Source organism: Antedon mediterranea, chromosome 10 (assembly GCF_964355755.1).
Source record: "Antedon mediterranea chromosome 10, ecAntMedi1.1, whole genome shotgun sequence".
Taxonomy (NCBI): Eukaryota; Metazoa; Echinodermata; class Crinoidea; order Comatulida; family Antedonidae; genus Antedon; species Antedon mediterranea.
In genome coordinates this window covers 14,640,336-14,668,104 of record NC_092679.1, presented here as the reverse complement: position 1 = coordinate 14,668,104, position 27,769 = coordinate 14,640,336, and the positions used below count along the sequence as shown (strand labels likewise).

The 27,769-nt window shown below is 31.2% G+C and overlaps 1 protein-coding gene across 1 annotated transcript in view; it reads left to right on the top strand.

The window, feature by feature from the left end:
* The window catches only part of LOC140060852 (uncharacterized), a 66,784-nt gene that overhangs the window by 18,739 nt on the left and 20,276 nt on the right, over positions 1–27,769 (top strand). Inside the window, exons 4-17 of the mRNA XM_072107212.1 lie at positions 8,370–8,486; positions 11,222–11,313; positions 11,823–11,932; positions 12,269–12,411; positions 13,028–13,095; positions 14,221–14,318; positions 15,329–15,349; positions 17,989–18,159; positions 19,371–19,468; positions 22,004–22,081; positions 23,411–23,539; positions 24,316–24,435; positions 26,263–26,314; positions 26,646–26,783. Of these exons, the coding sequence (XP_071963313.1) occupies positions 8,370–8,486; positions 11,222–11,313; positions 11,823–11,932; positions 12,269–12,411; positions 13,028–13,095; positions 14,221–14,318; positions 15,329–15,349; positions 17,989–18,159; positions 19,371–19,468; positions 22,004–22,081; positions 23,411–23,539; positions 24,316–24,435; positions 26,263–26,314; positions 26,646–26,783 (1,435 nt within the window). The remainder of the gene's footprint in view (positions 1–8,369; positions 8,487–11,221; positions 11,314–11,822; positions 11,933–12,268; positions 12,412–13,027; positions 13,096–14,220; positions 14,319–15,328; positions 15,350–17,988; positions 18,160–19,370; positions 19,469–22,003; positions 22,082–23,410; positions 23,540–24,315; positions 24,436–26,262; positions 26,315–26,645; positions 26,784–27,769) is intronic.

Sequence of the window (27,769 nt, the reverse complement as noted above, 5' to 3'; positions counted from 1 at the left end):
AATGCTTCGTTGGCAAATTGCTGATCTATTGGGCCTGTACTTATTAAGCATTCTATTGCTTATCACATCATGTTATTGCTTCCTATTGTAACACCTGGTTACAGATCTGAGTGTGATGAGGTTGACTTTGTTTACAGTATCTATACATAACAGTACTGAAGAATAGTCTTTAACAAAGTTAGATGTATATATAAGGAAGATATATTAAATTTTGTGTCAAATGAAAAAATCATATAAGATGGTCTGTGAGAGTTATAATCTCTCCAAATGAGACTTGAACCCAGGTCTTGATGTGCACATACACAAACCATTAGATAATTCAAGGTATCTTCAAATATGATACAGTACCTGTATAACAGAAACTTTACATAAAAGATCGTTATCACTTATAAATGACAACCTTCATCAGAAGATGAAAAACAAACATTTTGTTCTTATAAACATCCACATAAATATTATCCTGTGTCAAATCATCATTGAGAAATTCTCCATGGTAAAAATAAAATTGCATCTTTCCCTACATTGGCCAGTATTTAAACTTTGGTGCACTTTTCATCTTTTTTCAAAGCAAAAAGTGCCTTTTCACCATTCCTGTAAATTGATTTGATACTTGATTATCATTTCCCAAACAAGGGAATTTAATTTGTCGGAAGAGAATCTATCAAAAGCTGAAAGATCAAGAAATATTATTACATTGAGTAAATGAAAATATTATTGTAACTGATGAACTGTATACATAGTGATAGAGTAGCCACTGGCTATTGATATTAGCAAACTAGCTTAGAGTTGGATTAACGAGAGACCCACTTAAAGAAAAATAATGCAAATAAAATAGGCGTACCATACTTAAAAAAGACTTTAGGAAAATTGTGATGAAAGTACAATTTCCAAGCATTTAGCAAGGTAGAACTTAAAATTGATATGTTGCTCTTATTGTGTGTCCATAAACACATAATATTAATAATATATTACCATATCATAGCAAATTTCACATTTATGATTGAAAGTTATAGTACAATTACACTTTGTTTTCCTGATCCTAAATATAACATTAAATTAAAGGGAAAAATTACAATACTGTATTGTTTTTAGATGGGACAAATACAATGGTGTCAATGAACTTTATTCTTTTGTTATAAGGAGGAAAATCAAAAAATAAAGAGAAACATTTATTGGAATACTTGATAGTGATAATAGTCATTAATATTAAATTTGTTATCAAAAGGTGTGCACTTTGTCCTTGAAAATTATAACTAGTAGTAGTATGAAAAACATTCATTCTTTCAGTATAAGAAATATACGATCAAATTATTAATAAGAAATATACTGTAGGCGATCAAATTATTATTATAATAATAACATTGAAATTCGGTCAAGGATAATTATAGAGTTTAAATAAAAGAGCTATTGTAGTTTTAACAATACAAGCAATTTAATTGATCTTTTACAATAAGCTAGTGGTTTTTTCCAATACAAACTACTAGTGAATCATCATCTATGCTTGAAATAAGTGTTCATGCCTTTGTTTGAAAAGCTGTGTTAGATGAGGATGAAATTATAATTAATATTATTAAAATTCAAAAGAAATTAAAGTAATAACAAGGGTTTTGTTTATTTGATGTTGTTAATTCTTAGGTGCTTTATAAATCCAGGATATTATTATTTTCTCTTTTGCCTATTTGTTATTTGAATATTGGTAAAATGTTGTGCCTGTTGTGTATCAAAAGTCGAAGATCCTGAAACAAGGGAGAATATTGTTAAATCATTGTGGCTATTCAGGGTACATTATTAAAGGAACACTTTGATGGTTCCTGAAGATGTCTCATTAAGGATTCTACTTACTGTATGTAACATCTCTTCATTATTCACAGTAAATGTTCTGTTTGAACATTTATTACTGTTATCATTAGGTGATGCATCAGTTTATGATGTCAATTCTTATTATTGATCTCTGGAGTTGATTTATAGAAACAACGGTTGCTCAGTATCTTTGTCATTCTTATTTGCTATACTCTTCAGTATTGGCTTCAGTCCAACATATTTGTAACAAAAGAAAAGTTGCTTTATTGACAAGAGTAGGCCTAGTAAAACGATTTTATAGGTTCATGGTATTGTGTACACAACAAGACCCTCTCCCAGAACTAATAAACCCTCATTGTTGTAGATTTTATATTTTAAGGGGTTCATTTTTGCTAAAACTGGTACATCTTATCCAAACTGTTGACATACTGTACAGTTAATTTTTCAACTCTTAGGTATCTGGCGTGAGGAGCACGCTATCAACCTAACCTCAAGCTCTCAAGCCACCCACATAAAACCTCACGTTTATTCACGATTCAATCTTTATTATTAAACTGTACTGTATGATAAACTCAACAATTTGCTTGTTTAGCATGCATAGAATCACCCACTCCTAGACCACAACAAACAAATCATACCCCTGAACTATGAATTATTTTTGTCAATGTTGATGACCGATATTTGATAGTGTAAACTTTCTTTTACACCCCTGGAGAAAGCCCTAAAGCAAGTTTGTGCATATTACGCCCCCTATAAAGTGACCTGTGTAGTAGCCGATAATGAGACAGAAATATGTTTGGTATTTTAATTGATGTTATTTGCTGTTATTAGCGCATCAATAGACAACAGCCATTGCACATTGGTTGTGCTGACAATTTATAGTAACATGTTTTTTTGTTTAATAGTTTTGGCAATCATTTACAATTAATCTAAACACGACGATATGTTCTATTAATTATAATGGCTTTTTCCGGTTCGATAGTACGACACTCATTGACTAGTAGTCTAAACATCGTTGCCTTGTTAATGAATTGAAGTACAAAAAGCTAGAATGTAGAATTCTCGCTGCTAGCTTAGCCTGCAGCAGTGTGACCCTACACAAGATCGTACATTGCCTCTGACAGATACCATAGGCCTTCTTATCTACGCTCAGACAGATGTTAGACCTACACATCATAACTTTAAAATGATGTGTGGCATGTATTGTTTGTCATAATGCACCATCATAGTATTTTCCAAATGCTTAGTCATAATGATGGTACCATCAGTATTTTCCCAAAAACTTATATTATGTTTTGCATATGAAGATAAAAAAAAAAGAAAAAGTGTGTGGTAGGAGAGAGGGAGGGGTTGTGAGCTTACCTGAATCAATTATGGATATAGGCCTGTTTAGCATAATAAACATGATCGCAATATGAGATAACAACTCAGAAGAAGTGAAATGTTATTATTTTAGAATGTGCATGCAGTGCTAAGTTGAGTTGAGTCGATTTCCAATTAAGTTAGCGCTTTGCCATAGCAACGACACCTAGGTGGTAGGGATGTTTATTCAAAACGAGATGTCAAAGTGCAGTTGATGTTGATATGATGTGACTTGATAAGAATGTTATAAATTCAAAAAGATTTCCTGGTATTTAGCGTACATTCAATTTGTTTTCTGTTGCGTAATGTAACCTTACTTTGATTATTTAACGAAATTTTTAATATTTAGTAATACACATACTCAACGAAACAAGTTTGCAAAATATTTTCATAGGATAACAAATCAAATAGAAGAAATGATTTTTAGTTAAGCACAGATATGCCAAATGTACAGATGTACGAGTATTTGTCTTAAATTCCTTTCTTAAATTTTCAATTATATCACAGTAATTGTTATTGTACTGTATGTTGTACACTACATGTATATCCCTGTAACTCACAACCTTCAATATTGGATAGTACTGTATACTGTGGCTGCAGGCAATTTTTGTATCATGTAATAATCGAATAAGATTTTTAGTGTTAGTAATTAGATAGTGCCAAACTTTTAGAATAAATATGTTTAAAAATGTTAATTATTATACTTATGATTATACTTTCTCTTGCCATACATATTCTTACTTTAAAGTTGTTTTCGTTTTTCAATAAATGTTATAAAATAATAGTTCTTGTTCAAGTAATTAAAGGTTGTAGTAATATTGTACTAATCCTGTACACTTTTCCAAATTTGTACATTATGATTCTGGTTGGATGCGTAGTACATTACATATTTTCATAATATGAAACTGATAGACGAATTGTGTAATTACTAAACACTACCCTGGGAAAAAGACTAATGAAGGTCAGTGTTGGGTCATTGTTTACAAACGATGCTATTTGAGAATGCTAACTACTATTAACGTATTATCCCTTGACTCAATATTCTCATTACCCTATTTTATCACCTAAAGTGATTGATAAAATGCCGTACATCGCATCATTGATCGCATGGCCATATGTTTTTGTCTGATTGTTCTAAATATCTTATAATAAAAGAGATTTTTTAGAAGTAAAAGTATACAACCTTCATTTTTACCATATTTGGTAAAGTGGATTTTTGTCGATTTTGAAATAACTTACTCCGTAGAGACTCGTATTTATAATGGGAATGTTTACTATATCTAAAGTTGAGTGCTGGGATAACGTACTTTAAAAGGCAAACAGTGTCGTGCAAGTTGACCTCACGTTTGGCGCCATGAGATAACGTATGTTTACAAGGTCGTCATGTTCTTATGACCACCTTACCCCAACATGAGTGTAGATAAACTTGATAAGAATGCAAATGTGTTTGTCGGTCCTCAGTACAAAATGATAAGATAACTTTATCTGTAGTAGATAGATATTTTGACAGCATACCATAGTTTAATTTTAACTCGTATGATAAAAACCTTACCATAAAGATACCAATATCACTAATAGTGTAACATACTTTAAACTATCTGCGGATGTACTCCATTATCTATTCAACCATCTACATCTGTGACAAATGCGGCAGAGATTGCTAGGGCAACATTGGTACAAAATTCAGTTATGAATCGACGTTGGCCTTTGTATATATGTATATGGTTGCCAATCAGTTTTTTGGTTTATAACAAAAATTGATGTACCAGTGCTCAACTGAGCTGATCAAGACAAATACAATCACACGGTTCAGAGAATTACATCAACTACAGTAATAGAATACAAAAAAATGTTCAATTGTAATTGTTTGTATGGTGTTTTTAATGAAATGAATTACACTTACACAAATAAACAAAGTACATTGAATGCTAAAAAGAAAAAAAACATTCATTGCTAGTACCGGTCTACCATTTTTTTTTCACGTGATGTTACTGATAGATAAACTATACTTATTCCATCAACAGATGTTGGGTACATTTCTACATAATAATACTCTACACCAAACATGACAGCCTTGTTTTGTATCAAATCAATTCCACTCAATATCTTTACTGGTATTTTGTATAATACGTTCCACTCTATTTAACAGTGTTACAAAAACCTCAACCTAGATAAAGACCCTCTTTCCAGTTATTTGGTCATTTCACAAGTTAAGTTTGTTAACTAGCGTGCCATACAACACTTGTTTAACACCATTTTAAGATTCATGTTTCCCAGTTAATTGGAATGTTAGAATATAGACATCCTCCTTTTTTAATTAAAAGAAAGCTCTTTTACGCTCATTTGAGTCCATTTGTGACCATTTCTTTGCTCACAGAGAAAACATTGTTTTGATATTAAATATTTTAATATTGTTTAAATTTTAATAAGTTTAATTTCACAGCTATTTTTCCCTAGATGCTATTGTTAGAGCAATTGTGGTGCCAGAAAATTTATTTCAGTTGAATTAATTATTTATTTAGCACTCAATTTAAAATTGTCTACCAACAAACACTGCAGTATGTTTGTTTATTATAAAATCCAGTACTGTATATTAAAATATAAAATAACACTGTATAATTTCATGGTAGACCCAAACATTTAATCTGTTTCTAAAAATATATAGAATGGAAAATGCTTTTGACATAAATTTTTAAATATAAATAATTTTTCAGAAGAGGTGAGCTGTAGGTCAATCTTCTAGAGGGCTCACTACAATTTACCAGCCTGTTTTCTTTGCCATCTTTTCATTTTTTTACATCCAATGTTTTCTAACTTCTGACAATAATCTTTAAAATCCTGTCAAAACGTAATTGTTGGCTTGACAGAATCCACTTGACTTGCTCTAAGCTTTAATTATGAAAATAAACTTTTTGTTTGAAATTACTTCTTTTGTTTGTATCTTACGTTATGATTGATTACAAATTTAAACAGTTTGTACTGAGCTAATACCTGCAGGTAACTAAACGTCCTGAGTAAACAGAATGTTTCAATCACTGTTTACAGTAATTATAATTATGCCATAGCATAAGATGACGAATTTCAATCCTGTTATCCTCATTTATGTTACTATTAATTAGTTATTGATAATATTATTTTAAAACTGCTTTCCTCCACGAATTAATGGATTCTAATGACTGCATCATACCTACTTGTAAGGAATCAATTCAATATTAATCTAATGTAGTTACTGCAGACACTACATTAAAAAAACTGTCACTACAATGAGATAGTCAGTGTAATAATAATAATAATAAAATAAAAAAAAAAATGCATAAACTGTTAAACAGAAAAACATAATATAGGTACTGCAGTAATTTTGACTTTGGACTGTATGTTTTTTTTAGCAGTGATAAAAAACATCAAGATATTTTTATGGTTAATTATCATTCTTTTTTAATGCCAAAAACATACATTTTTTTTTGGTAATGCCTTTTGAAAAATAAATTTCAATGGACCTATTTTTGTTGTCACAAGAATGATGGTAAATTTATTTACTCATGTTCTTCCATTTCTCAAAAGAAACACCCATTTATAGCTTAGAAACACCCATTTATAGGTTAGAAACACCCATTTATAGCTTAGAAACACCCATTTATAGCTTAGAAACACCCATTTATAGCTTAGAAACACCCATTTATAGCTTAGAAACACCCATTTATAGCTTAGAAACACCCATTTATAGCTTAGAATCTTTGAAGTATAAATTTCATCTTGTTTTGCATTGATTTTGTTTGTTTCTAAAACCTGAATATTTTTTTGCAAGTTTTGTTGGGGCAGATGTTTACCTGATTAAGATTAAAAATTGCTCATTTTTTTATTGCATTTTTTATTTCTGAAGTCAAATTATAATGTATTAATAATGCATTCCTCATTAAATGTTTATTTAAACATCTATTATAAATGTATTAATAATGAATATTTAAATACATATTTATTCAAGAGCTTTCCGTATTCTTAAAGTATGTTGCCCTTCAGTGCATACTGTATCATACATTAACTAGTTATTAGATAAAATTTAATAAAAGAGGCAAGTCTGTTTATATATATATCTAAAAAGATGATAGAATCTATGGCATTGAAAAAAGAGTTGCCCTAAATAAAACTTACACACTATATCATGAGTATTAGAGTTGTTTACGCAAGAGTTGGAAGAGGTAAAACCAAATTTATATACAAATATTCTACAGTTTACAAAGACTTTTTTGTACCTTTGTCATTATGGTCCGAATTAAATTGTATGAATACTATATTTGATTTATTGATAACATTTAACTCATTTACTGTAGGGTGAGAAGTGCAATTTTCTCATGTCAGAAGACAAAGAAACATACAACGAAGAGAACCAAAAGTTATTAGACTTTAACTATATAGTAACAATGAATATTGTTGTTATTGTTATAGTATGTCTTGTATTATTATTTGATTTTTATCAATATATACAATTGGTTGTTAATTAAATCTATATAAAGAAAACATTGCAGCGTTGCTTCAATTATTTTTAGCAGGTGCACGAACATGATCAATAGAGTGAAGAGCACGTTGTATGCGTTTCCAAATATATCTCTAATTAACAACATGTGGGTGACTAATTACATAATTTTATAGGAACTTGAACAGAAAGTCTTTGTTATACTATGTTGTCTTGGAAACAACCTAGATTATTAGCTGTTGTAGGTTTCCATACAACATCATTAACATTTCTAATTTAAAGTCAAATACTAAAATTACAAGCAAGTGGTGTTATATAGTTTCAAGTGAACTTTTGTTTAACGATTAAATTCACTTTTATAACAAACAACATTTACACTTTTGCTATGATCTCTTATTGTAAAGGTTGTCTTTCAGTATTTTTCTCTTATAACATTTCTATTTTTGATAAAGTAAACAACAACCTCCTAGATATACTAACAATTAATTTAGTTAGAAATGTACAATGATGAGGAAATCTGTGAGGAAATGCTGCCCCAACCGAGATTTGAACTTGAAACCTTCTGTACAACTGTATGCACGAGCCTTATTTACTACCAGAACCATGAAGCGAGCGAGCCTTGAATGCTTGCCATAAGGCTGGATATGGTTTCACTGTCTAAACCGCTCAGCCACAAAGTTAAAAGTATGTCCTTTATATTTGTAATTGATGTATATTTATTATTTATATTTTTCAGGTTTACCAAGACCTTGGTACTGAAATCCTGGATGCATCTTTTGCGGGATATAATGCCTGCCTGTTTGCCTATGGGCAAACCGGATCTGGTAAAACGTATACCATGATGGGATCTAAGGTAAGTCCCAACATGAACAACTGAAAAGATAATATTTTCTATTTAAAATAGTTTTTAAAATTAAATACACACAATTGCTATATTGGGATAAAAAAAATTGTTAGTAATATTACCATATTTATAATTTTGAAAATTTATATTCAGTCATAATTCTCATGATCTTCTTCCAAATAGAATACCATACATTGTTCAGAAAATATTAGATTGTCATAAAAAATTAAACAATGATACAGTATACTAAAATAATAAATTTTCATAACCTACTATATTATATATCCTAAAATTGAGACTAATTTATTATAAATCAATATCTGTAAATAATAATATTATTAATAAAAATCAATTATTTAGAAAACATTATTTATGGACTTATGACATTCATGTATGCTAATTAAAACATGATAATATCATATAAAAAATTTATTATGAAAAGAATCGATATAATCATAAAATTATTCTGCTACAGTTACTGCAGTAACATTTTGTTTCTAACCTTTAAACTCTTTTAAGCAATTATTTAGGAAGCATTTTTTGGGTATCTAATAGCATAATAGACAATGTTCATAAAAATACTGCTTAATACATTGAAACAAACTGAAATCGTGTTTTATTGTACAACAAAAAATTGTAGTTACTGCAGTAACTGCAGTGGAATAATTTGTACTTGATACCCATCATTAATTTATTATTTATAGATCCTATACTTATAACCTTAATTCACATATTAATTAAAATATTTACAATATCATATTCTAATGCATGAAGATGCTCATTTGCATAATGTATGCCTGGAACATGCATTGATTGAAGACTATAGATTGTTAATATTTAATAATTAAGAATAACAAAATCATAACGTTGAAAGAATTTAATAGCACTTTGTAATGTTGAAGTAGCAGCTTTCACACAGATTTTAAGCCAATTTATTTTTAATAGCATTGTTCCAATTAAAAGTGTGCTGATAATATGTGCAATAATATGCATTTTCTATCTTAAAAAATACAAGAACAATGTTTAAAATAATAGAAAAGTACAGGCAATATTTAAAAATTATAAAAAATAATTTGTATATATAATAACAAATTTGGCAAAATTTATACAAATTATATTTAAATTATGATCCAGGTGTTTTCTCCGTGAGAGGCAAATTAGCTTGAGACATAAGTAAGTAGCAATCGGTTGGTGAACGAAAGACTTATATCGTTTAGTACGACTACAAGGTTGACGGATACGAATATTAGATGGGAGGAAAGTGTATTCATTATAAAGAGGGTGGTCGATTTGGGAGAGAATATGTTTAACCCTGGAGAGAACATTACACCTGCATCATAATTGAAGTTCCAATATTAGGCCCTGCACTTTTGCTGATCTTTTCCAACATCATCTTGTCCAAAATGACTCTCTTATCCATTAGTATGTGAGCTTGACATGCCTTGAATTTCTTGGTGTTTAATAGTATATACCTTACATAGTTATGTCATGGTGTTAGCTTATTAGCTGATGATTTGTACACTAACAACATTACATCTAGACTCATTAATCAACTGATTGTCTTGTCTAAACTTAAAGTTGCACTGAGGCTACAGTATACTCTACAGTAGGAGACAGATATCTGGAGGGATGGATGTTGTAACAGGTGTAGGTGGAGATCCCTTTAATCTTCTTTAAACATTTTTACTCCTTTTTCTTGTTTTGATGAGATGAATAAAGAAATTTGTTTGAATTTTATTTGAAAAAAAAAAAGTGGCAAACAACAATAAGGCAACATATAACTAAACTCCCTTAAAATCATTAAAAACTTGAAAGCCAAAGGGTCAAAGAAATCCCACATTTTGTCATCTATTTCAAAATGAATTTGAAACCCAAAATGTACGAATATCTTGGTGGTTATTGAATTGACTGAAAGAAATTAAAAAGTAAAGTATAAAATTAGAAAAAAATGTTTTAGGAATTTTTTCACAAATGAAAAAAATACAAATGTTTGTGTCTATTTCGTGCCTAGCTTACCTAGATAAACCAACAATAGCCTTTTCTCCTCGATACAGTATAACTCGAAAAATAAAAAAAGTTTTCATTGAATTCATACAAATTTTTGTTTTTCCTTTAATTTTTATAAATGTTGAATACATAATACAATAATTTTAATAATTGAGATGCTTGAAGATGTTTGTGTATTTATAGTTAATATTTTAAATCTTAATCGTCAGTACTAGCTAAGCTTTGTTCAAAAACAGTTTTAATATTTTACACACATACTGTACTTGACATTTCTAGAAAATCCGATTATCAATGCACATCTCACATTTACTGTATATACAAGACATAACAAAAAAAAATATATAGATTTTAGTACCGTAATAAATAAATGCAGCGCATTGAAACTAACATCAACACTGTATTATGTTGTACCATAGCAATCATATGAATTGTAATAAAATTTAAATAACTGTAAAGTATGTGTAATAAATTTATAATAAATTTTATTGTTGAAATTTTCCCATTTACCTACTGTATTTCTAAATTCCAGAGTACACAAAGCCAAAAAAAGGCAAGAATTTCTTGGTTTTTCATATTTTTTATTTAGCCTAAATCCGATGTTTGATGTTTTTAACTGAATATGCATCTTCTTCATCAACTTGCAGTAAATTTGATTAATTATGACACCCGTGGATAGAAAATGATCAGAAAAATTCAATAATGTTTTGTACATTTTGAGATCCTTTTTCTTCTTACAGGATGATTTAGGCCTGATACCCCGTATTTGTGATGGATTATGCAGCCGTGTCGATGACTTTGCTGAAGATATTACATGCCAGATTGAAGTCAGGTTGGTACACATTAGCAAATAAGGCCAGATATGCATACACAAGGCCAACTTCATTTTAGAATAATGAGAAACAATATCTGATATTTGATATAACAGTTAACTACTTGTTCACACTTAATTTGAGATCAATTAGAATAGTAATAATAATATCATGGGTTCAACCATTTTGCATAACAGGGATTTTGATTCATTTATTTCTTCTTTCTGGATAATCTCTCCAGTACGAGACTCTTCTCCTGATGGCTTAGTACAGGACCATGACCAGCACACCGGAGTAGCTTTCCTACTCTTAGTATACCAAGTTCTTTATTGTACATATTTGTACACAATACACAATATATACAATGATTTTACGTCCAATCTGGAGGAAGAGGCAGTGAGATATTAAAGCACCATGCCTCTAATACAAGCAATATTGCACCGATTGATTTAAAAAACATGACTCTCAATTACTCGTCTGATATTCTTTAACATTACACCATTGAAGTATTATCTATCATGTTTTTCAGCTATCTTGAAATTTATAATGAAAGAGTTCGCGACCTGTTGGCTCCTGAAGACCTCTCACAGTACACTTTGAAAGTACGAGAACACCCAAAAGATGGACCTTACGTACAAGGTATTGATTTGTTGCTCCTCACTATTGCATGAATTGATTACCATTCAACTGTCGTTGTCCATGGCATCAGAAGTTATTAATAAAGTCAGTTAAAGAAAGAAAGAAAAAAAGTGCAGTCTAAAGTCAATTCTTGCCATATAAGCATTTAATGATTTCATGTTAGATGTAAATGATTCAATAATTGGCCATTGCAACAACCTGAGAAAAAATTATTTATGTATTATTATAAAAAATGAAATACTAATATTTTCAGCACAGGAATTGTTGAGAAGTTTTCAGCTTTCAAAACAATGATTTGATAAACATTAATACTTTTTATATTTTTAAATGTTTTAGATCTTTCTAAGCATTTAGTAGGAGACCACACTTCTGTACGTGATCTTATAGAACGAGGCAACGTTAACCGGACTACTGCAGCAACTCACATGCACGATGCAAGTAGCAGATCACATGCTATCTTTACCATCAACTTCACACAGGTTTGTTGTTTTAAATTCAATAAGTATTCACTTTCTTGTTCTACACTCCTTTGTGTGAGTAAGTGGTTGAGCCTTTAAGACAGTGGAATCGTAATCTATTGCCTTATGGCAACGGTTTGAGGCTCACTCTCTCCATGGTTCTGGTAGTAGAATGAGTCTTCTTGTAAACTGAGGTCCACAATAATGCTTGTGTGCACTTTGAAGAACCTAGTTTTGAGACGAGTAGGGGGCTACCCTGATGTAAACTCGTGGACAGACGCAAGGGCGCCATAATTGGCAACCGGTGACATAACCTTTTGGAGAGAAAATCGTTGTTGAAAATTTGTAACATCTATAGTCCACAGCGCTATGAATGCTATTGCGGATATGGTCCTGTTCTCGTACAAAAACCATTCAGTGGGTGTATTCACCATTCACATGTGACTCTGCCTTCTTATTTCACTTAAGTTAAGCATCACACTAAGAGAAACACCTTTAAAATGTATTTTCCTAAATGATAATATATAAATACAATGTTGTGTTTCCATTATATATTCTTTAAAATAGGTCAATACATTATTTATTATTATATTTCAAGTATGGGAATATTTTATATTTAAAATGTATGTTTCCACAGGCTAGACTAAAAGACAACATGCCAAGTGAAGTAGTCAGTAAAATCAACTTGGTTGATTTAGCTGGAAGGTAACATTATTCTTAAACTTGGTTTTTGCCTATAAAAGTATCCCTATCTTACCTATCTTTTGGACTTTATTTAAGTACAGTGTGTGCAATATATACAGCTTCAAACCCAAGCCTCTCATATGCTAGTCCGATCCCGTACCATTTTCCCATAGCACTCTCACAAGTATTCTATACAACAACTAAAGTTTCCAGGTATTTAAACTTATTTCAATCAGGGTGATAACAAAATGTTTTATGTTATAAACTTTGTATCGATTGATTAGATTGTGCAGATTTGATCCCATTACCCTGAGAATACTGGCCAGGTACCTTGCCGATGAGTCACATGTCCATTCATTTATGAATCATACCTGTATACCCACGTTCCACGAATTATCCTACAATCCAATCACTTTCCTTTGGAATCAGGAAATGAACATTTGACAGACGGTTTAAAGCTGAAGCGAACATGAATTTATTGATAAATCTTACATTAAATTATGAATGATGCTTAAGGGACGCTTTTGTAGACTTATTCATTTCAGGCTATTTATCCCTAATTCATGTAAATTGTCATGAATTTGTGGACAGTAAGAATTAGGCTTCTTTAAATAGGTTGCTGGGAATAAAATTCAGAGAGATATGTTATAAATATAAATAATAAAATGTTTTTTTTTTAAAAAGATGATATCTCATTTTTTATTATGTTATCTGTAATATTACATTGGCCAAAATGCTTGCTGTTCATAGACCTAGGCCTCTCTTCTAAGCTAGCCCAAGCCTAGCATAGTATTATCAGCTTACCCCTGCAAAAAAAAATGACCATAAATGCAAGACTAATGGTTCCTTGGTCCTAAAATATTCACTTTAGCCTAGGCCTACTAGTATATTAACGGATGAATTCTGAGGAGTTTACGGTACCAATTCTGTAGTCAAAGAGATGTGGCACTTATTAAATCAGATATGGGTTTCGGGATCCAGGGTCCTCACACTGCAATCAAATCTGCACAGAACCATACAATGTACAGCCTACCTATAATGCAAGGATAGAGACTGTTTTTTTTTATTATAAAAAATAATTCAAGAATTACTCATTCACTTCATAATGAAATTGAACTTACAATATAATTATATTTATCTCGGCAGTGAACGAGCTGACCCAAATTACAGCAAAGGACGTCTGACTGAGGGTGCGAACATTAACAAGTCTTTAGTAACCCTTGGAAACTGTATCTCAGCATTAGGTAAGTAATTAACACACTTCTAATTAACCAGAATTTCTTAATTGACGACAGTTTGTCTGTCAACTATCAGCATAAGTTGTATTCCGAAAGTATGAGGTGTTTTATAATTGAAATTTATATTTGAGATTTACATAGAATTGAAATAATAGCACGTTTAGGATACAAAATAGTATTGTGCAATAGGGCAAAACATTTAGAAATAAATAGTAGTTGGTAAATTTAGTTTAGGTATTATGATCAAGGTAGCTGGTTGGGTAAGGAACCAGATGGGTTAAGGCCAAGTTATACGATTATTGATAGACATGTTATGTAATTATTATTTATATCTCAATAATACATTAATTAATATATTAGTAATTCTCCCCAACCTCCACCTCCCCAATCCATATTCAGGTGTACATTTCAGGAAAAACTTTCCTATGAAATGAAGGAAGTGCAATAACATTACGCAACCCTTACTAAAGGGATACTTTGTTCGGTATGATACGTTCTTGTGTTGTCCAGCACATTGCAAAATAGGCGTAGTGGAGTATGACCTAGTAAGGGGTTTAATTTCAAACTGCTTCATTTGATTGGTCGATGCAGTCATATTCCATGATCCTCTATGGTAACTTTTTGAGCTGTGATAACAGTTCATTCTGTAGTTAAGTCAAATTCTTTGCAAAAAAAGTGAATTATCAACCTCCAGAGGGCGATGTAAGGGGATAAGTTTGTGATCTTGACTGTTATTTTTGTCTCACATGATGAACCTGTAAATGACAATATAAGAATGTATTAATGTGTATGTTAATAATAATATACAATAAAATCAAGTACTTATTGTTTGGTAGTTTAAATATTTAATTGTTCTCTTGCAACTGGGAAAACAAAATGTAGTTCAAGTTACTAAAAATTTATTTAATAATTTTAATAACTGCTAGATGTTGATCACAAATATTATTGAATGATTTTGTGAATCGATTTTTATTTTTATTTATACATTTTGCATCCGTTTGTTGATTTTTTCCCAGGGTCCAATGAGCTCCTAAAAGGTAAGGCTGGCCTTTGCTACCTAACCATAGCAAATGCTTTCTATATTAATTTCCATTTGCACGCATTTTTTGTAATTTAATTGTCTTTTCAGAGCACTTTCACTAACATTTTCAAAATTCCAGTTCACAGACAAAATATTTTTGGGAATTGTAGATTGTAATATATTGTATTAAAAGTGGTATTATATAGGTGAGGATATATACTTCACCCACTAATGTAACAATCAACCACTAATGTGATTTTTACATTATGGGTGATACAGGGGCTAGAAAAATGGTTTGTGGACTAGTGAAATCTGTGGATAACCTGGGAAACAAATTTACAGTCTGCTTTCATATTAGCTATTAATAATATTTTTATATATGAAAATGTGAAAAATATGAATGAACTTTTTGACATTTTGGGAAAATTTAAATGTGTGTATTAATTAATGATTCTAGGCTTTCATGCAATGTTTGCTTCTCATTTTTTTCTATTATATGTTTCTGTTTAGGTACTAATAATAGAAGTAAACTTAATAAACAATGTGTTTCTTTAAAGATTTTGATACTGCTTTTGCTAAAGTGCTTTTCATACTGCTGGTTTTCAGAGGGGTATTTTTTGTTGCAGTTCTCCTAAGGTTATAAAACTTGTGTGGGCTTTCCGTTTTATGAGATGCATTGTTAAGGCTTTTTAAATTTCAATAAAGATTAAATCAATTTTGGACCACCAAAAGCGAGTCATGGAAATGATAGTGTACACAATGTTTCACCAAGAAAAACAGACGATAATGATGATATGATGATGAACATCATTTGTTTCCTCATGTCAATAATGTTGGCTTACACTAACATCATTTTTAACATAAATTTTTTTTTTTTAAGTCAATAATATAGGCTTATATCGATTTCAACATAACTTTATTCATCACAGCACAGTGTTTATTTGTGGAGTCTCATTTTGTTAATTTGTAACGGTTCTACTTTTCTGGTGCTTTATGTAGAAAGACATAAGTATGTCCATATAATATGGATATACAGAAATGGGATAATTCACTAGATTGTTATATTACAGGACATTCATGAGTTATTGCACATGCTCTTTTCCTTAAAGATGTATTGTCCCCCATAAACATAAAAAATGAAAATTAATTAAATCAGACTTTGAATATATTATTTTGTTGTTTTTATAAGGTTAATCACTTCCATAGAAAAAAAAATGGAAAAAATAATGTTTTCACTTATAAATGACAAAATAAATAGTTAAATTCAACCAAAAACCTGGCAGCCAATTTGACAATTTTTTGCTTTAAATTACAGTTTTTTCAGTTAAAATAAATGTTTTAAAATCAAATTTTTGGTCAAAGTGGATAACTATTATGTTACATTAAAATGGCATATTAAAAAAAAAATTGTAAGAATTTTTTTTTCAGGGGGGCAATACATCTTTAAGTGTCTTTTTCAGGCCCCTCAATGTATCGTATGTTGCCTTGAAGTAAATTCAGATCTTTAGATTAAACTTTGATTGGATTTATGTTTGAAGTTGTTTTTTCTTTAAAATCTTCACTTTTAACTCATACCTACCCAGTTTAAAATCCTATGTCCAGCTCTGCAGTAATTTGCTAATCTCTTCAATAAGACCAATAAGTGTTTAGATTAAAAATACAAACAAGATTGTATGATTTAATTATTTAAATATTTGTTCTGACTCGACCACAACAAAAGGTGTACAATAACCAAAGTCACATTATCAAGGATAAAAGTCATAACTTTGCTGTTATATATTAGCAATGGTTGCCACCTCATCAAAAACCCCTAATCACTTGTTCATATCCTAAAGATAGTCGATTGCAATGTAAAAATTTTCTTGTTTTTAAATTAATATTAATGTCTACGTCTATTATTTCAGTTGCAAACCAAACTTTGTTTTCCCCTCCCTGTTTAATATTTTTATGATTATTGAGGAATATATAGTAAGATTCCTATGAATGTAGTTATATAAAAAAACTATATAATATTTAAAACTATATATAGTACTGTATTTCACAAAAGCAAAAATCATGAAATTATTATTAATTTATTGTCAATATTAACATTTTTTATTAGAAAAGATTTAATTTATGCCAGGTTTTTATTAAACCTGAAAAAATTATAAAGTTATTTTTCACCTGCCTTTTTATGGAAATACTGTACAGCCAGCCTTAGACCTAAAATTGATCTATACCGGTAATTTTACAATTTTATCCATCAATATTGTTATATAAAATGGATAGATAAATTTTGTAAATAATAATTTTTTATTTGACCACCTGTCTATGCTAATTAGTTTGACATTTGTATGCAAAACCCCTAAACCGGTAATCTTTTTTTAGTTCAAGGCTTCAATAATTATCAATGTTTATAAATTTTGTAAATAATAATTTTTTATTTGACCACCTGCCTTATGCTGATTTTTTTTTACATTTGTATGCAAAAGACCTAAAATGTATCTATACAGGTAATCCTTTTTAGTTCAAGGGTTCAATTATTATCCATCAATGTCGTTTATAGAATGGATAGATAAATTTTTATTTGACCACCTGCCTATGCTAATTATTTTGACATTTGCATGCAAAGTTGTAATTAATTCTAATTCATTACTCTTCTATTGATTTGCGTAGCTTCAAACTCATTGTCTGCGGCCAGTATGGAGAGCTTAGCGATGGCGGAAGAGAACTACACTGCTAGTGGGTTGCCTAGGAAACCTGGTTATATACCGTATAGGAATTCTGTGTTGACATGGTTACTGAAAGATAGTTTGGGTGGTAACTCAAAGACTATTATGATATCAAGTAAGTGAATATGTTCTTTATTGTTTAAAATAACATTATGAATTATGTGTTGATTAACATTACTGTATTGTATTCAAATAAATACAATGTTTGACCCAGATTTCTAAATTGATCATTAATTGAAAATTTTTAGTTCAATAATTTTTAGTGTTATATTGAAATATTTAACATCAGAAAATATTACACAAACTGATATATTTTCATTTTGCTTATCGTACATTTTGATATTATGTTTTTATTTCACTTAAGTCCAATAGTGATGTACCAAGTACATTTTGATATTATGTTTTTATTTCACTTAAGTCCAATAGCGATGTGCCAAGTACATTTTGATATTATGTTTTTATTTCACTTAAGTCCAATAGCAATGTGCCAAGTATATTTTGATATTATGTTTTTATTTCACTTAAGTCCAATAGCGATGTGCCAATTACAGGATCCTTTAGATGTATGCTGTAGATTAAAAAAAAATCCAAAGGCAAATGTTACAGCATGTGTATATAAAAATGAAGAAGCTTAATTGGTGTTATCTACCTTGGTGTTAAGACTAATGATGATATTGAAATAGGGCGAGAAATGTGATAAATAACAATTTATTCATTGAAATGTAGTAGAGGCTTACCTTGTAAGTTAACATGCTTGCCTTCTAATTCCAAGTTCCAGGGTTCAATCCTGATGAAATTTTAGGGTTGTATCTTTACCATACTCCATTCTGTAAGCCTTAAATGATGTTTATCCATCCTGTAATTGGCGATTTACTTGCTGTTGGATGTGTATGAAATAAATATGTCAATGTTTTTCCTTTATTTATGTTCTTCAACCAAATTATTTATCATGAAATCAAATTTGTTAATATTTATTATATGTACTATAAAACTGTTTGATATATTAGTTTTTATGGATGAAATAGGAATTATTACAGTATTTTTATTGTAACCAGATTTTAAGGAGAAAAAACAAGTTAATTATTTTCAAATTTACTCTATAAAAACAACACTTTATTAACATCTGGTTTCTAACAATTGTTTTTATTTGAATTTCCAACGTCTATTCAATGTTTGCTAACCTAAATTGTAATCAATAATAGAGCTAACGAAAAATGATTGTAATATAACTGACTCTGCTGTGTAAACCATGTGTAACACAAAGTTCACTATACCTCTCTGTAAGCAATCAGTTATTGGTCTAAACACTTTGATTTAAATATGCAGCCGTATCACCGTCAAGTACATATTTTAACGAGACAATGAGCACACTGCGATATGCAAGACGAGCGAAGCATATTGTCAACAAACCGAAGGTGAACGAGGTGAGTAGTAGAGTGTTGCTTTCTACGATTATTTCATTATTTTCACATAAAATGATATTGTTTAGATTTCCTGTGTTTTTAATTGTTAATAAAAGTGTCCAGATTGTTGTATAATTAGAACAGTATAATCTATAACATACTTCATGTTTATATAATATAAGTAATGTTGTATGCATATTATCACACAGTAAAGCTGTTGCTTGTACAATTGTTAAGTCCTGTTCACACATAGAATATTGTTTCCTGTGTTTTTTATTTTTATGAAAATGTCCAGATATTTATACTAATAATAATAATAATATTATAATGTTAATATGTTTAATTAGGAATAGTGTTTTTTCTGTATGTGTGGTTATATTGTATGCATGTTATCACACAGTAAGCGTTGATATTCATCCAGGGGATGTTATTAATGTTAGTGCTTTAGATAAGAGGATTTTAATAATTATAAGAATTATGTATGTTTTATACATAATATCCCACTATAAGTAAGATAATAGAGAGCTGTTGTTTCTATTATTATGTTTTATATATTATTTTCACTTGGAATAATTAAGTTATGAATACTAATTTATAAATCCCTTTCTAGTCTTAGCATGTGTGTGTGATTAAGGTTAAAGATGTTAATACCTGTAGTATTGTTGCCTTTTTTACACCGACACAACAATTTTGTTTAGGCCTACTAAAAGAAGGGTATCATCACAAACTTACAAAGGCCTAATTTGACACTATTTCCAATACCTTAAAGATTACACAGATCCTATTTATCTCATTATTTTAGAGAATATATTCAATAAATTTTGAATCAGATACATAGATATAATCATGCTCATATCATACTAATAAACATAAATTGGTTAGTATCTTTTTAGGTTGTTTAATTACACTGTGAAGGTGGTGGTTATAATGCAATGATAATAAACTCTAAAAAATTCCTATTTTACATGCAATTCTCATACAGTATCAGTGAAAATTAATCTAATCTTCATTTTCTGAGTGCTAGTGTTGAATTCAATTGGCTATATAGATATTGTACTGGTTCGTCACATGGCAGTGCAACAGTGTGCAACACTGATTTAGTGTAAAATGGAGAATGCTAGAATATTGATTAAAGTGTCATATAATTTAATAACATAATGTAATTAATTTATTAGCATATTCTTAGGTATATACTATACTGAAGGTGTTTTATAGGTAATTATGTTATTATTTTTTTTTTACAAATCAGGATGTTTTTTTGTCTGTAGTGTTAGTTTTATATTAGTAATAATGTACATGGATTAATGGATACTGAGATTTTTTTTCCAAGGGTATGAGGCGCCCAAGCATGGTGCTGACCAGGGTTCAATTTTAGACCGAACCCTGGTTAGTGTAAGGGCATATCCCCATACTTCGGTTTAGCTTTTTTTTTTCTCTTGTGTCTTGAGGTTTCACAACATTAGGCTCTTTATAAATCCAGGATATTATTATTATGTGCCTCAGTAATACAGCAATTCTGAAAATCATCAGATAGGTTAAACTTATTGATTTATCTCTTCCGTTTATTTATGATACAGTATTTCCATTTTATTCAATGTAATCTAGTTAACGATTTTTAAATTTTAGTATTATTGATTTTTGTTGTACTGAATTATGAATTTCTTAGAAGATCTTCTCTGTATAGAAGAATGTGAAAAAATAATTTTGATAGGCCTCACCATACATTCAGTGGTTTATCATACAACAACATGCCTTAAGATAGGGGCCAAGTTTTATGTATAGTACTAAATGGAGTTTGTTGTTAATATTTTGATATCATGAGTAATGTTTATGAAAATATAATTTTGATAGCCTAGGCCTCACCATACATTTAGTGGTTTATCATACAACAACATGCCTTAAGATAGGGGCCAAGTTTTATGTATAGTACTAATGGAGTTTGTTGTTGAGTAATGTTTGTGAAAATATAATTTTTATAGGCCTCACCATACATTTAGGGGTTTTATCACAAACAGGCGAGGCTATGTTTGAGTAGTAGAATGAAGTATTGTTAATATTTTGATATCATGAGTACTGTTTGTTTACATATTTTTAAAATAATACTTAATAGTACTGTTATAATAATAAGTAGCAGTTTATACCAAAGAAACGAGGACGGAGGACAAACGTCCCAATGTTTCCAAATGCATACATGAACTAACATGACATATTGGTTGTCGGTTGTTGTACTCTGCGTTAAACTCCCTATTATGAATAATGTTTGTTTACATAGTAGTATAATAGGTAACATTTTAAAATTATACCAAAGAAACAAGAATGTTAATAATTGTACTATTAATGTTATTTATTACTAGCATGGGTTTTCTATATATTTGGTTTTTGACATCTGAGGTATATTTTTCTTGATAAAATGCTGCTTAGTTGAATCAAAAATATAAACATATGTTATATATATATATCTTTTTTCTCATTAATTTATTTATTTAACCTGTTAAATATAGTTGAATTAAAGGAACTTTTCATTAATTTAATGGTTGTATTTTGTTTTGAATTTAGGATCAGAACGTTCGACTAATACGGGAGTTACGAGCCGAAATAGATTCATTGAAAGCCCTTCTGAGTTGTGCAAGTCTTGTAAGTATATAAAACAATGCAGAGTATTATAAATTATTTAAACAATTATATAAGGATAGTAATTATAGTATATTGTTCTCAATAGTTATTTGTTACTTATCGAGAGTCTTTATTTACAAAATTATTATCTATATTATAAGAGTTTGTAGATTTGTTCATTTACAAATGTCTGCTACACACACATTCATACACTGTGTATATAAAAATGAATGGAATTTTAATGAAACATTTTAACTACATTTGAACACTTTCTGTTGGCCATCTTAGATCTGAGAGGTGGTTGCCAAATGTCATCTGAAATCCCCACCTCAAATCAAACTCTTTATTCATCTCATAAAAAACAATAGACATTACACAAAAAGGATTATTAAAATAAATTTAAAGAAGATGAAAGAAACGTGATAGAAGGCCCACTAAAAATTAGTTACATTAAGATCATCACATACTGTAGGCTGCATTTCTACATTTGTCCTTTAAATAATTGTTTTCTATTGTGTGCATCTACATACAAGGTATCAAAATGATTGGAATTATACTGGGAATTTGTTAAACTACATTTATCTATTGGAATACTGGATGTATATTCTCCCATGTAATTGTAGTTGAATATGTTCAGCAATATCTAGATTCATATCACCTTATTATATTTTATTTATATAAGAATGTACTGCATTGATTGGATTAGGTCGTGTCAAGATATTCTCTTGTATATGACTAATGTTATTATGCATGCAATTTTTTCTACTGACATTTTCGACTGCTAATATGTTGCCATAATTCTAAAAATATCATGGCAACAAAATGTTATTATAAATGTATTATTATGGTACTTTGTTAGATAATAGTGCTTTTTTCATATTTAAACTAATATTTTTAGCTAAATATATAGTTTATGTTATTAGAGCATTTATATTATCTGTAAATTCTTATAACTAGGTTGATAGGCTTTTGAGTTCAAGTTTTGTCATTTCTAGACATCTTGGTTGCTTATTTCTGTTTAAACAATTTTTAATGTACATTTGGTTGAATAAAGATTGCATAAATGAAATAAAAAATCTTTAGATAAATCCCAGGTACCTGCAAAATGCTTTGAACACTCGATTAAGCAATATCAATTATCTTTATAAAAATTGCAAATTCCAATCTTTGCAATTTCGTTAAAGTGTATGTTTAAGTTCAACCAAATTAATTCATAATACTAAACCTATATTTATAAGATTTATGATGTTTTATTTTAAAGTGTGCATGCACTAGGTTTAATGCATAATTTCTCTATTAGTGCCCTGGAAAAAGTGTACTAATTACTTGTTATGCTTTATTGACTTACAGAGTAGTTCACAGGCATCTCTTTTCCAAGACAAGAACATCAATGAAATACTGCATGAGAATGAGCAGAAGGTGGATAGACTGACTGAAGCCTGGGTAGAGAAGTGGAGAGAAGCAGCATCAATTATGCAGGTACAGTATGTATAACTTGAATGAGCATATATTGCAATCGTAGGCCTAGATCTGACCAGTGGTGGTAATGATGGAGGCGGTTATAATAATTGTGGTGGCAGTTATAGTAATGGTGGTGGCAATGTTAAATGTGGTGATAATGGGGGATAATGTTAGTGTTGTGGTATTTATGGGGTGTTTTTTTAGTGTTGGTTGTAATGAATGCAGTGGTAATGGTAAATGGTAGTGTGCTGGTAGTATAATGGAGCTGATGGCAGATAGGATAATAGTGGTGACATTGTTGGAGATAGAGATAATGAGGATAATGTTAGTGTTGTGGTGGTATTTATGGTGGTGTTTGGTGTTGGTAGTGATGATGGAGCTAGTTATAGTTATGGAGGTGGTGATAATGATGGTAGGGGGTTGATAATGATGGTAGTGTGGTGACAATGTTGGTAGTGTGGTGGTAATGATGGTGGTTTGGTGACAAAGATAGTAGTGTGGTGACAATGTTGGTAGTGTGGTGGTAATGATGGTGGTGTGGTGACAAAGATAGTAGTGTGGTGACAATGTTGGTAGTGTGGTGGTAATGATGGTGGTTTAATTAATACATGGTGGTGACAGTAGTACAAATTGTGAGAGAATAACTGATTAGAATAGAGATTGTTAGCTGGAGTTCAAGAAACCATGCTGATATCTTGTGAAACCTTGGAGTATGTTGAGAAGAGAGTTAATTATTTGAGTATTTTCGTACAGTCTACCAAAATGTAATATGTTTTTTTTTATTATTCATATAGGAATGCAATGTTGGTATCCGACGTGAGAATGTTGGAGTTATTGTTGAATCAGATTTACCTCACCTTCTTGGAATGGATGATGATCTCTTAAGCACTGGTATCATCTTATATCATCTTAAGGTACATTGTCTAAAGCTCTGTCTACAATATCAAACTTTATATGACAACAGAATTTGTTGTGCCCATATATGGACATGATGATGTCATTTGACTTGGGCACATAACAATTTTTTTGATAGTGTAGACAGAGCCTAATATGATTGTGTGATTCTGAAAAAAAGTCATAGTTGCAGAAGCTATCACAATTCAGATTAGTATGTGCAGATGTTTTTTTATGCTGCATTGCTTCCTACCCCAGGCCTTAAATCTTACTGAGGCCGATGCATCAGTGCCCTCTTAGTTGGCCTTAATAGTAACTTTTGTATCAGGACTTTAGACAAAAAGGAATGTTAAATATGTGTCTTCTGTTATGTTTATTTGCACATTCAATGATGATAAGCCTCATCTTAGGCCTAGGCTGCAGACCCTGTGAACAGCAACTATGGCCACATTTAATGATGATAAGCCTCATCTTAGGCCTAGGCTGCAGACCCTGTGAACAGCAACTATGGCCACATTTAATGATGATGAGCCTCATCTTAGGCCTAGGCTGCAGACCCTGTGAACAGCAACTATGGCCACATTCAATGATGATAAGCCTCATCTTAGGCCTAGGCTGCAGACCCTGTAAACAGCAACTATGGCCACATTTAATGATGATGAGCCTCATCTTATTAGGCCTAGGCTGCAGACCCTGTGAACAGCAACTATGGCCACATTTAATGATGATAAGGCTCATCTTAGGCCTAGGCTGCAGACCCTGTGAACAGCAACTATGGCCACATTTAATGATGATGAGCCTCATCTTATTAGGCCTAGGCTGCAGACCCTGTGAACAGCAACTATGGCCACATTTAATGATGATAAGGCTCATCTTAGGCCTAGGCTGCAGACCCTGTGAACAGCAACTATGGCCACATTTAATGATGATGAGCCTCATCTTAGGCCTAGGCTGCAGACCCTGTGAACAGCAACTATGGCAACATTCAATGATGATGAGCCTCATCTTAGGCCTAGGCTGCAGACCCTGTGAACAGCAACTATGGCCACATTTAATGATGATGAGCCTCATCTTAGGCCTAGGCTGCAGACCCTGTGAACAGCAACTATGGCCACATTTAATGATGATAAGCCTCATCTTAGGCCTAGGCTGCAGACCCTGTGAACAGCAACTATGGCCACATTTAATGATGATGAGCCTCATCTTATTAGGCCTAGGCTGCAGACCCTGTGAACAGCAACTATGGCCACATTTAATGATGATGAGCCTCATCTTATTAGGCCTAGGCTGCAGACCCTGTGAACAGCAACTATGGCCACATTTAATGATGATGAGCCTCATCTTAGGCCTAGGCTGCAGACCCTGTGAACAGCAACTATGGCCACATTTAATGATGATAAGCCTCATCTTAGGCCTAGGCTGCAGACCCTGTGAACAGCAACTATGGCCACATTTAATGATGATAAGCCTCATCTTAGGCCTAGGCTGCAGACCCTGTGAACAGCAACTATGGCCACATTTAATGATGATAAGCCTCATCTTAGGCCTAGGCTGCAGACCCTGTGAACAGCAACTATGGCCACATTTAATGATGATAAGCCTCATCTTAGGCCTAGGCTGTAGACCCTGTGAATAGCAACTATGGCCACAACTGGCTTGTTCTTTTATTTGCCTTGGCAGTGCAGTACCCTATGAATTTCATAACAGTAAAGGGACGCAGGAAGGTCATGTGTGTAGGCCTATATTTTTGTTTTTTCTTTTGTACTTTTAAACTACATCATTGAACTACAGTATTTAATCTCTTCAAACTGTAATGCTTATAGGGATTTTTTTTATTCTTCTTTTAGGAGGGTAATACCACTATTGGACGAGAAGATGCTGATGAGGAACAAGACATAGGTAAGTATACAATAAAATGGATTTATACAATTGTATCTTCAAACATCTCTTTAATATAGAATTTTATTGAAGTAGGCAATAAATAATGGTATTGTTTATTACAATCATATGGTAGGATTAACTGCTATTCAAAATTGGCAGTTATAAAGTTATAGTAGCTCTGCAGGAGGTAATAAAGGCCTATAAAAATTAATCAAAATATGGCGGGCTTATACCATACTTGTATTGGTCTGGTAGATTTGTTAAAACTTTCAAATCAATATTTTATATTATATTTTACTACCTATATATTAATGTTTCTTTGGTTTGTTTTTTATTGTCTTTGTTTTAGTACTATGTGGTCCTGCTATTGAGCAAAAACATTGTACAATAGAAAATAATGGAGGAACGGTAACATTGTGTCCTTGTGAGGGCGCTCTCAGTGCTGTCAATGGAATTGATGTAAATCAACCAATTCAACTAACTCAAGGTATGGCTAATAATAAATACATTGAATTTCGTCTTCTAAGGGCCTGTTTCTATTGAAAAATAAAAAAAGAACGGTTTTTTAGAAACCGGTTTCGGCTGTTGTTTATAAATAAAGATCGCGTTGCAGCTCAATTTTTACTCCAATAAAACCGGTTCCGTCCATGTGCGTTCGTTATGAATGACGTCATTATATACACCACAATGCAGTTCGTTAGGCGGAAGCGCGATTTGATCGAGGTCATGTTTACTTTTTTCGCATAGCGCGATCCCCAAGAAATAGCATCCATTTCATCATAGAAGGGGGAATTATTACCTGAAACGTTATTGTGGTCCTTGGTTAAAGTATAGGTACGTCGCACCCTCTGATATTGTCAAGTTGAACTCGTCTATTTTTCACACGCTTTACAATATTCTTAAAAACATGTAGGCCTATAATACGTGAGTCTTTCTTCCGACTCCCGACAAGTCCCCTAATCTTCTTTACTTCACATATTTTTTACGAACCTCGTAATGGCATCGGTCAACATTTTTTAGTTAAATAAAATACTCACTAATATCTAGAGAAATAAAAATGACTTAGGCCTAGGTCCTATCGCGCGAGTTTGACTGCGAGTTGACCGCAATCATCCCAGTGCAGCAGACTGCAGAGTTCAGTTTTTGGGGTCAAATTGAGACCGCGATTGTGTTGCAGCTAAAAATTGCTCCGCGGAAACCGGTTTCAGAACGGTTCTTTGCGATCGAGACCGCAATCAATTGGGGTTTTTGAAACCGTTTTTAAGATCGGTTCTTTTTTGTGGTTTTTTGTGGGGACCCATTTCTGCTGGCAAGAAAAAACGGTTCTTGAAAAGAACGGTATTCAAAACCGTATTCTCTGCTCTATAGAAACAGGCCCTAAAAGTATTTTAGTATTTTTTTTATAATAGATTACCTACATTTACTATATAAATGCACATAATTAGGGATATGTTTATTCAAAAGAATTCATTC